At 33.4% G+C, this 14167-nt stretch overlaps 1 protein-coding gene across 5 annotated transcripts in view; it reads left to right on the top strand.

The window, feature by feature from the left end:
• dia (diaphanous related formin 1) overlaps positions 1 to 14167 on the top strand; it is a 109851-nt gene that overhangs the window by 38059 nt on the left and 57625 nt on the right. For all 5 annotated transcript variants that reach the window (XM_072530720.1, XM_072530719.1, XM_072530722.1 and 2 more), the window contains one exon: positions 13437 to 13613. In XM_072530720.1, the coding sequence (XP_072386821.1) occupies positions 13437 to 13613 (177 nt within the window). The remainder of the gene's footprint in view (positions 1 to 13436; positions 13614 to 14167) is intronic.

The raw sequence follows: 14167 nt of genomic DNA, 5'->3' as shown, positions 1-14167 counted from the left end.
AAAAATTGGCTCTGAACGGAGTCATCTATAAATCTTCAAAATGTGGAAGTTCCAATAGAGTCAGCTTTGAAGGGAAAGCCGATTTTTGTTGATGGATTTTGACGTTTTTGTTTTAATTTGTATGTACTCTTTATTTTGATGTAAACGAAAAATAACTGAGGCTATAAAAGTCTTCCTTTTCCTTTCGTGACGCCTTTTTGTAGTTATAAGAAAACTCCCGATTACAAACAAAACAAACCATGTTCTCAAATGTTTTCAAATGATCTTAAGAGAATAACAAACAAATTCGAGTTAAGTTTATTGGTTCCAACGGTTTGTACTATTTTTAATTAAATACCAGGAATAATCTGATACATTTACATGAACATAAGATTAAAAAGTCCCGTTTTAAATCACAAGATAAAATTTGACCTCCGGCGATTCGAGATAATGGAATATTATACATTTTTTAGTTCAGAGTCACGGGATACACTGTTATTCAATTGATAGGTTGTTTAATGTTAACAAGAGGAAACCGAAGTGCAGCATGTTTATCATTCTTTTTTTGTTTTGACACTAATAAACAAACTTTTATTTCAAAAACAAGTATATTCATATAATATTGAACCATGAATAGGACAAAATATTTCTTTCTAATATATTAAAAGTAAAATAAAAAAGAAGTTTCACTTCAGTTGCATTATTGCTTAAAAATTATATTCTTTTAAGACCGATTAATGACGTGGTCTACAAATATCCTATTCCAAATATTCCAAATACGAAACGGATGCTAATTGAATTCAAATTAGGCTTTGTGTGTTACCAAATCAAAATAAAACCTTTAGCTATATTTAGATATCGGTGACAGAAAGAGAAAACTTCAGAATACAATAACAATCACCAATTCTTTTCGGAAGGACAGTTACGAATGTGTTTGAGGTTAATGGGTATTAAGGACTTTCATTAATCACTAAAGTTTTTTTTCGATCAAATATTTAATTTTTTATTAGTTTTATTGACCATCGCATTCATTCCAAGTATATTCCAATTAACCATCTTCTCTCCGTACCATGTCCATTACTGAACGTTGGATATTATATTGGTTATATCATAATTTTAGTCAACGCAACGCTGAAGAGGGACGACGAAGACAGACCAAACCTCTCACCCAGATTACGAAGCCATGATGCTCCTCTTCGACCGGGACCCCTCTCTTAACGTATTTTCCCTGAGTAATATCGTTCTGGGTCTCGCATGACATATGCAAAATACTCTTTTCATATTTTTACTACTTTGGTTTTTTAAACGTTGTAATACCTCTTTATTTGTCACTCTGTTAACCCAGCTTATGCGGCGATACATCCAAATTTCGAAAGCTTGAAGTTTATTTAATAGCGATTTAGTGAGCGTCCAGCTTTTAACTCAGTACAGTAATGTCGAGAAGATGTAACATTTGACGAGCCTTGTTTTCAAGTTATTGTTAATACTCCGTCCACATGTTAGGTTTTTCGGTGCCTGTTAGGCACCGAAAAACGGTGCCGACAGGGGTGCCGACAGGTCAATTAAGGCAATAAGTTTGCAGAATTGATATCAGTTTTACGACTTCGGATAATGCACGTGTTGTTTGTACCTTATTTTTCTTGAAATATGGCTAATCTGTTTTTCAAAAACCTTTCACTAGTGTACAGTTGTTCGAAGAGTAAATTTATTAAAAATTATGGCTGAGAAATTTGCTAGATCTGTTCAAATTGTTACTTTGATTGGTAATCGAATGAGTCAAAGAGAAGTGGCCAGACAGCTTGGAGTCAGTCGTTGTATGGTCCAAAAAATTTACCAACGATTCGTAGAGAGTGGATCTCACGAACGACGACCAGGATCAGGCCCGAGAAGAATCACGACGGCCAGAGAAGACTGTTCTTTATAACGCACTTCTTTGCAAAATTGGTTCTTTACGGCTAGATCAATCCAAAACCGTTTTAAAATGCTCACGGGTGGACTTTAAGCACTTCTACCGTAAGAAGAAGGTTGAGGGAATTTGGTCTAAGGCCTCGCTGTCCAGCAACAGGACCTCTGTTAACAGCAGCACATCGACAACGCCGACTACAGTTTGCTAGAGACTCGAGCATTGGACGATAGAAGATTTTAAAAATGTTTTGTTTAGTGATGAGTCCAGGATGGTTCTTTATGGCTCAGAAATCGCATCAAAACATACAGAAGACGTGGGAAACGATATGCTGCTTGTGTTCGACGAGTACGTGTTGCTTTTGGAGGAGGTTTGGTAATGTTTTGGGCAGGCATTTTATTCGAGGGCCGTACTGATCTCGTATTTATTGATAGAGGAGCGTTGAATGTACACCGATACATTACGGAAATTCTAGACGAGCATGTAATGTCTTTTGCTGGGTTTGTCGGCGAAAACAACATTTTTATGTAAGACAACGCGTGGCCACACGTGGCCAGGATGTTAACGCAATATCTGGAAACTGTCGATGTGTAAAAAATGAGCTGGCCGGCTCAAAGTCCAGATTTGAACCCGATTGAACATGTTTGGGACCATCTCAAACGAAGGGTAAGAAACAGAATACCTGCTCCAATAAATCGTGAGCAGCTTCGGTTGGCGCTCATGGAAGAATGGGAAGCTTTTCCTCAAAACGACATCCAGAATTTGATCAATGCAATGCCAAATCGAATTAGGAGTGTAATTCACAATAGAGGTGGTAATACACAGTATTAATAATCAGGACTTAATTGTAATTTTATAAAGAAAACAGAAAAAATGTACAATGTTATTTTTTTTTATTTTTCAATAAAATCATTATTTTGGAAAAAGTTATTTTTTGACATTTTTTATTTAAAAATGATTGCATACTGCTTTAGAACATATTCTTAAACATTACACGAACATCTAATGACAATCACTTTGTGGTATGATTCGTAAAAATTAAAATATGGCAAACATTTTAGGTGTCCTCTTTTTCGTGACGCGAAGTGTACTTTTTTCATTCGGAAATCCATTTCGGGATAAAAGGCTCGGGCCTTTTAAATGCAAATCTCACATTACTGATCTGAATTCCGTTGACCGTGATACCGACATCACGCTGTCAAGTGCCTCTTTGAGAATATGCTAGAAATTAAAAAGCAGTGGTGATAAGATTCACTCCTGTCTACTTTTATTTAATTAATCTAAGAATTTCTATTGATTCAGAAGCATCTAGGCCAATTCTGACATTTGTTCGCTGGTCATAGTCGAGATTTTGTATAATTTTTAAGTTTTGTTATCTATTCTTACTCGTCCAAGAATTTCCATCAGATTTCCATGTCTAACCTTATCGGATGCTTTCTCAAAGTCTATAAAGCAATTGTGCGCAGGATGATTGACATCCATACCTACACCTCTGAATTGTTATTGTAGGACCTGTAATACATACAATAATTTTGTATTTCTTTTACTTGTCGTTTATAGCTAAATAGTTCTTTAATGTACTCGTCACATCTTTTTAGTTTATCGATATCATTTGATGAGGTTACCTTCTTTATAGACAAGGTTGTATGAACCATCCAAAGAAAGGGCTTAAACAATACTGTAATATATGTAAAGAGAAAGTGTAATATCAAAAAAATATATCGATATTGCAATTAAAAAATAGTCCATTGCTCAATTCTAAAATGTCTTAAAGATAATCGTGACCACATTTAAATTACAACTCGTGACTATAAATTGCGAAGAAGATCCAAAGTTCATGCCGAAAAGGGGAATTAAAAATTTATTTTTTCCAATTACCCCAATCTAGTTAGCTCGTTACGCAAATCGTGGATATCACGAATGGAGTATTGCTGCAATAACGGAAAGAAAATGTTACGGTTAACGGTGTTCGAAGTGAGGAAATCGTTTGGACTGCCGAAACATTAATTGAGTATTTTACCGTTAAAGTACCGTGAAGTGAGGATTAATCGAGATTTGTTTTGTTTGTATTTAATTCCTGTTCCTAATCTGATGAATAATGATGCTATTTGTACAATGAATACATTCGAAAATGTTGGTATTTTACTATTATTTCTTTAGTCATCCTATACTTATATATACAGGGTAAACAATGGTTGGAATTACGACAGACATACAATTGTAAGAGTTTATTAATAGTTATTTAACCAACAAGTGTATTAATAAGGGCGATTAACAATTGAGATATATTAAGGCGCGAGCGAAGCGAGTGCGTTAATGTTCGAGATTGTTAATCGCCATTTTAATTCACGAGTTCGTTACAAAACTTTTCCGTCGACCGAACTTTTCAGAAATAAAAATATCTTAGTTTAAATTTTTATTTACTTAACGATAAATAATGACATACAATGACAGACAGTACTTACAGCGGCTATGTCATGTTAAATAATTTTTTAGTGGGAATATAAATAGGTACCTATATGTTTGGTTGCCTACACCACAGGTCACTGCCAATCACAGAGCGTTAAATGTGGTTAAATTATTATACAAGCAATGAATGTTGTGTTGCCTATAATAAAATCGTTCATTAATAAAAAATCATTCATTAATAGGGGTCATTAATCAATGATTTTGAGGGTGTTAAAATTAATCATAAATGGATGGTCGACGGAAAAGAATATTTTAACACTTTTATCTTTTGGTTTTTTACATCTTTCCAATTAAATAAACATATAAAAAAAGTCTGTATGTGGAAGAGCTAAATTTATCAAAACAAAACCGAAAAGTTTATTATACGAGAAAAAATAAAAGTGTTTCGAGTATTAAAAGAACTAGGAGTACCAAGTAACTATAAAAAAAAATCTAGGGGTTTTGGCCCTGTATAAATGGTTCCTATTATCGGATTTCAACTGAAACAATCATTTTTTTTTGTCGAGCACTTTTGCAAAATTAAAATATAAATTTCGTATTTTATAAGATAATATGTATTCTGACTAAACAAAAAGATAATCCCAAATGCGGCCCTGTTGCAGGCCTACACGTGGTAATGTTTACATCTCCCTGCATCGCTTAATGAATTTTACTATAATATTAGAAACAACAAAAAATGAATCAGCCTGAAAAGCTCAACTTCAACGTAAACAAATTTAAAATAAAAAAAAGTGTATTAGGCAAGGGGAATTTAATGTGACTATTAAAAGAGGTGTTGCACAAATAGATAAATTTACGGTAGATAATTAACCGGGTACTGGATGAAAAAGCGATAAAAAACACTTTTTTTTTTGTTTTTTTTTTTTGGACACACTTTCATTCATTAAAATTAACATTTATGTATAATTATGTTTGATTCCAGTAAAGATTGCTAATAATTCTTAGATCACAGGTATTTATTCCAATATTTGTTAATATCTCCACCATCTTGTCGTGTTTTACTGTATCAAATACTTTATGGTAATCAATGAAGCATGCATAAATATCGCAATTCACATCTCTACATCGTTGAAATAGCACTTGTAGGCTAAAGACAGCCTCTCTCGTACCTACTGCGTTCCGAAAACCAAACAGTATACGGCTGACTTTTTCTTCGCATAGTCTATATTTCGAATTCCACAGAAAATCTTCCTTTTTTTGATGCCAAAAAAACGCTTTTTCAAATTTGAAGGCACACTCCTCAGACCAATTTTTTTTCATTACTTATAGCTTAAAAGTGAAGAAAAAAGAATGCCGTCCGCCGGACGGAGGGTACCCATCGCTTTTTAAGCGATTTTTTAAAATTTACTCATCGAAATTTTACCGTATTTAATACTTAAATAGCTGTGGTATCGCTTGAAATTACAAGAAAAGACCTTTATTTTGATTTTTTAAAGAATCCTATAGGTGCTATAGAAGCGATACCACAGCTATTTTAAGTATTAAATACGGTAAAATTTCGATGAGTAAATTTTAAAAAATCGCTTAAAAAGCAGTGGGTACCCTCCGTCCGGCGGACGGCATTCTTCTTTTCTTCACTTTTAAGCTATAAGAAATAAAAAAAAAATTGGTCTGAGGAGTGTGCCTTCAAATTTGAAAAAGCGTTTTTTTGGCATCAAAAAAAGGACGATTTTCTGTGGAATTCGACATATATCCTTTGATGTATGATTTTTAGAAATAACTTTAAAATGTGGCTCATTAAGCTGGTGTCCCGGAAATCATTTCAGGATACGGATTTTGTTTTCTTTGGTAGAGCAATAAACGTTGACTTCAGCCATGATCTTGGTATTACTCCGCTTAAATATAATGTCATTGAATATTTTTGTTAGTCGTTGAGTACTGTCGGTGTTCAATAGCTTTATGAGCTTATCATATGCATTGTCAGGTCCAGGAGCTTTGCCATCTTTTAGTTGTGATATTGCTTTTTCCACTTCATCTTATGTCTTGAAAAAAACTCAGATATTATTTTAAAATTACTAAAGGCGAAACAGAGAAAACGAATTAAAAAGAAACACAGCGATTTTTTTATTCCAAAGCCATTTCGCTATGTAAATAAACAGTTGGATTTTGTTAGTCTACTCGAAGAGGCACTAAAGTATTTCTCATCGAAAATTTTTAAGACACAAAATGAATATTAAAAAATCTGTGTGTGGGTACTCTACAGTAGTAAAAGAATCAGTCTTATTCTTCACTACAGAAAAAGTTAATGTAAATCTTCATGGCTTATGTACATCTTAGGAAAAGAAGAGCTTGCAAATTATTTGTTTTTTTTTGGTAGTTTGCCGTCTAATTAAGCCCATTTCAGATCAAAGTTCATTTAAATTAACATTGCATCAAAATCTCAATTGTAAAACAAATTTCGTCTGATTGCGTACACGAATACTAAACAGATGTTTTCAATAATAAACAATTTCCAAACAATACGACTAATATTGCTTTAGAGTCTCACGTACCATATTTTATAAACTCTTAAATGTTAAAGTGTATATTAAAATGTAATTTTTTTCCTTATAATGTTAATAGCAGTTGACGAAATCGAGAGATTGTGAAGTGAATTCTATTAAAATGATATACCATAAAAAAGCAAATACGTTATGTTAAATCAGTATCAAATGAAAAAAAGAAAATAATCTTTCGACTTTAAACCAGTGTTAAACATTACATACCATAGTAAGGATAGGGAAAATTTTATATAATGTTATATATGAGGATAGAGAAAAGAATATATGAAATAAATGTAGATAAAAATGAAGAATTGGGACACGAAAAGAAATATCTAACAACACAGTAGCTGAACCTTTAATATCGTCGCTGTTAATGCAAAATGTCATATGTAAAAAAATGCACTTTTCAGGAGACAAAAAAACTAAATAATATTTACTGTGTGCTGTTGAGTAGTGTTTTTCTCCAAATTATAACATACACTTAAAAACAAAGGACAATACATATGTATAAGCCCAAATCCTTTGATGTAATTACTATTTTAACGGGAATAAGCCTTCATTGAAGTTTAAAGTAAGTTTATTGACGTTTTAATTTCCACTATAAATAAATAAAAGTCAATAAAACATTTCTAAAATCTATCTATATAAAAGGCTATGATGACAAGTCACAACGTTTGTCCAGTAAACTAACGACGCCATCTACGAAAGAAATCTGAACTACCAACATTTGACATTTCAATCATATTTTGTTCTAGAAACGATACGGTTGATTTATTGCTAATTAATTCTACAAATTGATGATTCAAATAGTGTTAATCAGAAATTTTACTACTTCACAGTAACTAATTTTTTCGCAAAATTGCTAAAAATATAGGTTACTGTAATTGGAAGGTAAGATCAATGACGTATACTTAATATATATTTATTATATGTCATTGGGTAAGATAAACATACACTTATACCGCTTTACCTAAACAAAATAAATTTAAAACTAAATAAGATTAAATAAAATTAAATAAAGGTAAATAGAATTAAATAAAATTAAATCAAGTTGAACAGAATTACGTAAAACTAAATAACAGTTAAATAAAATTAAGTAAAATAAAATAAAATTAAGTAAAAGCTAAATGTAAAAACGCTGCTATACCGTTTCTGCTTCATTTCGCATGTTAAATCGCATAAGAAAACGCTAAGGTTAATTTTTGAGCGTTTTGTGGTGGGGGTAGAATAGTTCGTCGGATCGTGACGTATGATACATCATGGGAAAGGAGACGGGGTAGCGAATATGTTGAGACAGAATCCTTATTCCTTTAGGGACAGATTTTGTAGCGTAATTCCACGTCGACTATATTTTGTTACACTATAGCACACAATGTTGTTGTCTCGGCCATCCATTATAATTTATGTTGTGGTTTAAATTCTCTAGACAACTTAACATTGTTATAAAGTTTGTGTGTTCTATTGTTGTTTGGATGCTCTTCAATTTCTTTATAATATATTAGTTTAATATGACTATTTTTTACCTTCCTTACATGCCTTTTGATTTTCATTGTCTAGTAATTTTCTCATTTTCTCGAGATATTGTTTTTGAAAGCATTTGCTCTGTTCGAGAGTCCTCGAAAATGTCAGATTATATTAGGCAAATCAAATTGTTCGAGACGAATTAAACAATCAGAGATGGGCGGTTATTTTTATATCGCGGGAAAACAGTCGTTGTATTACTCAGTGTCACAAAAAATACGACCTTGGGGGACTGTATGCACAGCCGACCAATCTTCGGCAACTGATCATGTGTAGAGATATATTAAATTTTTATACAGGGTGTGGTTGTCCATTAGAAAATTGTGGATTGTCGTTTTGTCAGTTGCAAATGTTTTTACAATTAGAATTAGATTATGAATAAAAACCCTAACGAACGAGAACAGAAATTGTTGAAATGCTGAAGCATTGAGATGTGCATTGAGATGATCATTACAAAAGACCTCATATAAATGGCCCAAACGACGTATGCACATGTGGAAAGCTTGATTTGATGTTGAAAATAATCCCGACATCCCTAAAACGAAATATATTTTATTAATCTGTCTAACTTAGAGAAAAACAAGAGAAAAAACCAACCTTAGAAGGCACGCGTCTATTATACCTACTTCTTGTACTTTTGTACTTAAAACGCTTAATACAAAATCAATCATCATGGAATAATCTTAATTCTAAAAATAAACAAACATATGTAATCTACTATAATAAACATACCTATATATTATCATCCTGTAAGTGATGCTGTCACACCCACGAACTCTCATTCAGAATTTTAACCACTTCACTCCAAACGAGTTCTTTTTAAAAATAGACATTACGAATTTTCTGTTAACAAATAGTTATAGACATTTTATTACCTGCTAATAGAACATTTTTATTTTTATCGTAATACCTAACTAATCTTAAATATGACGGAGATTAGCAGATATAAAACATGTTATGGCTTAAAAGAAATAAATTTTGTCCTCTATAATTATTGCTAGAGACCAATTAACTGATTCTAAAAGAGTTTTGAGTTCAAAAGTAATCATTTTTCATCAGTAATATCGTCAAAATAATAATTATAAACTTCATTTAAACCAGGGCGGATCTGTTTGGAGGTGAATGTGAGAGGTGGCATTCGGATTTTTGCAGAAAAAGTTGTATAATAACTTCAATAATAATAATTAACTTATCCTTCCTCTCAAATATTTCGGGAATATTAATAAACTATATAAAAATTTTACCAAACATCGTTTGATAGCGTGACAAACGAATGGAGGGGCAGATACAATAACGAGCTAGAGTCTCTATTCGGAAAAGAAAATCTAGTCAGATATATAAAGGCCAATAGACTCAGATGGGCAGGGCATGTGATACGCAGTAACGACAATCGCCTTATAAACAATGTGTTCTGGGAAAGGCCAGAGGGAAGAAGGTCTGTAGGGCGGCCTAGAAAAAGGTGGAAAGATGCAGTCAAAGAAGATCTAGAGAAAATGGGAGTGCGGCAATAGGAATTACTGGCATAGGACCGACAAACATGGAAGGCAATAGTAAACGCGGCAAAGACTCACGAAGAGTTGTAGCGCCATTGATGATGATGATGATCGTTTTTTTCTACTTTCCTAGTTTGTAACTTTCAAATGATTTATTTTTGAGCAATGTCGTATTGAAATAGGATAGCGATAATTGAATTTTCTATAAGATAGGGCTGATTAAGAATGTTTTAATTTATTACCCTTGCTGCAACATAGCAATAAATACAAAAAAGAGGGGAAAACAAGCCTTTTCTTATTCGATGTTTTTCATCCACTTAGATTGCACTTAGGACCTCCATAATTTAGAAAATATTTATAATATAATAAAACAGTCCACCAAATTTGAAATTGAAATTTTTTTAAAATCTTTCACAACAAAAACTAGACCATATAGAAGTTTGCCAATTTTTTTACTTATAAAAAGTACTACTCTACCTATCTAAGGTACTTTATGGAATTGAAATCGGATTATTTGGGTGGCCTCAGGAATATTTTGATTTTTTTTATAACACATGGCTTACTTGGCTATGGCTTACTTTTATTTTATCTATCAGCTAATGCACTACAACTAACATGCAATAACATCACAGCACTATACTCTGCTTTTTTACACTAATATGTTACAGATTTACATTAACTCAAATGGTTTTGTCCTAATGAGTCTTCTCTTTAGTCCGGTCGTGTCAAAAAGCTGGATTGCCTCGACATTCACATGACTATGCAGCCTCTGCTCGTGACTTGCTGCTGTTCTCTTGATTACTTCGGTCACAGTTTCCATACCCAGGTTCTGGTGGAGGTTGCTGTTACGGATATACCAAGGAGCATCAACAATGTTCCTCAGTACATTTTTTTTGAAATCTCTGGATAATATGTAGATTACTAACTTAGATAGCCCCGTAGATACAGCCCCAGAGTTGGCACCCATATACCCATACTGACCTCAGTACTTGCTTGTAAATGGATAATATTGAATTTTATACCAATCAGTCAATACAATTTCTTATATCTAATATCGAGCTCCCCTTTTTTCTTTTTGACATGGACTTTCCAGCGCAGCCTCGCGTCTAAGGTGATGCCCAAGTATTTTGATGATGTTGCATAAGGAACTTGGGTACCACTTATTCTAACTGGGGGAAATTTTCTATTTTTTTATTTGTAAAGTTAATGTGTGCAGATTTAGTCTCATTTAATTTTATTCGCCATTTTCTGGTCCAGGTATGCATTTTATTTACTGATATTTGCAACTTGTCAGTCGCTTCTTCACTAGTGTCTCCTAGCGCTAGTATGGTTGTATCATCCGCGAACGTGGCAATAGTGGTTTTTTCTAGCTCTGGAATGTCACACGTATACAATAGGTAAAGGACCAGACCTAATACACTCCCTTGCAGCACGCCAGTTTTAGGGTGAAGTCCGGGGTAGGAGTACTAAGCTTTTTTGCGTCTTGTTTGGGGTCCAAAATTGACATTTGCAGCAAAATTCAGGTTGTTCGTAAATATTTTAGGGGTCAAATCTATGACGACTAGACTAAATAGCGAGAACATTCAACAAATTATTTCTTTGTCCTTTAAAAATACACTAATATTGATAGTAATAATAAAAACGATTTATTTATGGAGGTATGTTGTTTATCCGGTACCAATTTTTAAGAATAAACCTTGCGCACTTATTTTTATTTCATTGAATATAAATTTTATCTTCACACAACTTCCAGACCTTCAAAAAACAGTAATCAACATTTTTTTATATCTCGTGACTTTCGGTTGCGATTATTTCTTTTGTCGTTCGAGGTGATGACACACTAATCGTTATGCATTTATTCATTTTATGGGCTTCCTCAGATACTTTTGTTTGTATTTAGCAGAAATGTGAAAGACTCATGTGAATCATTATGAATGTTAGTCAACTTATCGTTTGAGGTGTGTGAACAGCTTAAAAAACGGTGAATTTTGTAATCAATATTGATATTTTATCTGGAAAATATGTGGTATTAGCGGAAACAACAACTTGATAACGGTGATGGTATATACAGGTTACTACAAAATTTAAATGATTTTTTCATTACTGTACGCCCCAATAATTGGTTAGCCCTTCAATTCTAAAAAAAAACAAGATCTGTTATTAACGCATAAATCATTAATGATCATTATCATCATCCTGGCTTTAAAACCCTACGTAAGTCCTAGCCTCCTCAAGAATTTCTCTCCAGTTGTCCCTGTCCATCGCCTTTCTCCGCCAAGCAAGTATTCCCATATTTCTCATATCTTCATCGATGTTATCAAGGAACCTCTTCTTCTCTGACCAATGGGTCTATTAAGGAGCGTTTTTATAGCTGGGTCATTTTGTTCCATTCGCATTACATGCCCTATCCACCTCAAACGTCCTGTCTTAATATGTTTTACGATATCAGGTTCCTGGTATATTCTATAAAGTTCGAAGTTGTATCGTCTTCTCCACATTCCACTGTCAGTCACTGCTCCATAGATTCGCCTTAGTACTTTTCTTTCGAAACATCCTAACATGTTTTCATTAATTTTTGTTCCAGATCTGTGAACCATATGTTAGGACTGGGCGTGTTATTGTTGCAAATAGCATCTGTTGGCAGTGCAAATTCTGCGGTTTATCTCTGCGTTAATATTATTTTTAGTGTTAAGGAACGCTCTCAGGTATACAAATTCGTTTAGTGCTGCGATGACGTTGTTTTCTATAGCAAGTGGTCGTAGGGTTTGTGGTTGCGTGCTTATTTTCATATACTTCGTTTTGTTGGTGTTTATTACTAAACCAATTTTTGTAGCTGATTCCTTTAATGCTACATACGTCTCTCGTACGGCGTGTTCCGTTCTCTCAACAATATTGATATCATCAGCATAGACCAGGATTTGCTCTGATTTATTATATATTGAACCAGAGGTTGTGATTTGTGACATACGTATTACTTTTTCCAGAGCCAGATTGAACACTATACAGGAGAGAGGGTTTTCCCGAGTTCCCCCTGAATTCGTACTCTACATTCAACTTTTTCAAGACTTAGTTTTGTTAAATTTACCAATTGATTTGGATTCCTAGCTGTATTCCTTCGAATATTTCTCTTCTATTCACAGAGTCATAGGCTGCTTTGTAGTCGATAAATATGTAATGAGTATCAATGCCATATTCCAGTGTTTTTTCCAAAATGTGTTTCAGGGTTGCAATCTGATGAGTTGTCGATTTACCACCTCTGAAACCAGCGTGGTATTTTCCTACTATCTGTTTTGTATATGTTGCCATACAGTGACATAGTACTGTGGAAAATATTTTATACACTGCATTTAGAGTGAAGCTCGCTGCACGAGCAATGAAGGAGTCTGGGACATACCGAAGTGGAGGGAAACGAAATTGCCAACGGATTAGTCAAGAAATATATACCAACACAATTTTTAAATATATTAAAAAAAAACACAAAAAAGAACCTAATAATCTAAGAAGGAAATATTTCAATAGTAGTATTTAATTTTTTTGTACATTGTAATTATTTCGGTCATTTCTAATTGATTTTTTCTGTTGTTTCAGCTGGAATCATGGTTCAAAACGAGCACTACGAAAAGGCCAGCGGGGCAAAGGCCCACCTCCACGCTGGCAGCACGTCCCAATTCGGAGATAGATACAGGAGACGCTGACGACGAAGATTTAAAACTTATTGACGTCATGAGCGAGAAAGAAGTTAACGCTAAGATCGAGGAGTTATTGGTGAGTAAATAAAAATTTTTAATGTTAAAAGACGAAAACAAATTGGTTCTACGATTACAGTTCAAGAAATTCGTATTCTAACAAAGAAAATGCAATTTTTTCTCTACAAGAAACATTTTATTTTTCAAGGGTGTCCCTTGAATAACTAAAGATTCAAAAAGAGACGTTTGAACACCGATTTTTAGGTAAAATATTACTTGTTTTCGTTGTTAAAGTTAAAAAAAACTGTGTTGACCGATTGTTTTATTACTCCGTAAATTTGCTTACTTGAGGTAAATGTTTTTTGTATCATAAGATATACCTGTTAGTAAAACATTAATTAATTTTCATTTACCAGTGGCGTACAATATGGGTAAGCGACACCATTTTTTAGCAAGGTTTTTACTTACGGATGTTCTTCCTGGCGCATCTCCCTTCTTTATACGGGATTGGGACCGGCAATGATAGTTACCGAGCGACTCAATTCATCCAGAAACTACCAGAGGTGGAGTTGCTAATAATGCCAGCTTGACATTAAAAGAAAATTCCGTTCGTCGAAAATGATTTTCCTCTTG

This window comes from Diabrotica undecimpunctata, chromosome 4 (genome assembly GCF_040954645.1).
Source record: "Diabrotica undecimpunctata isolate CICGRU chromosome 4, icDiaUnde3, whole genome shotgun sequence".
Lineage (NCBI taxonomy): Eukaryota > Metazoa > Arthropoda > Insecta > Coleoptera > Chrysomelidae > Diabrotica > Diabrotica undecimpunctata.
This window is presented reverse-complemented; position numbering and strand designations above follow the sequence as displayed.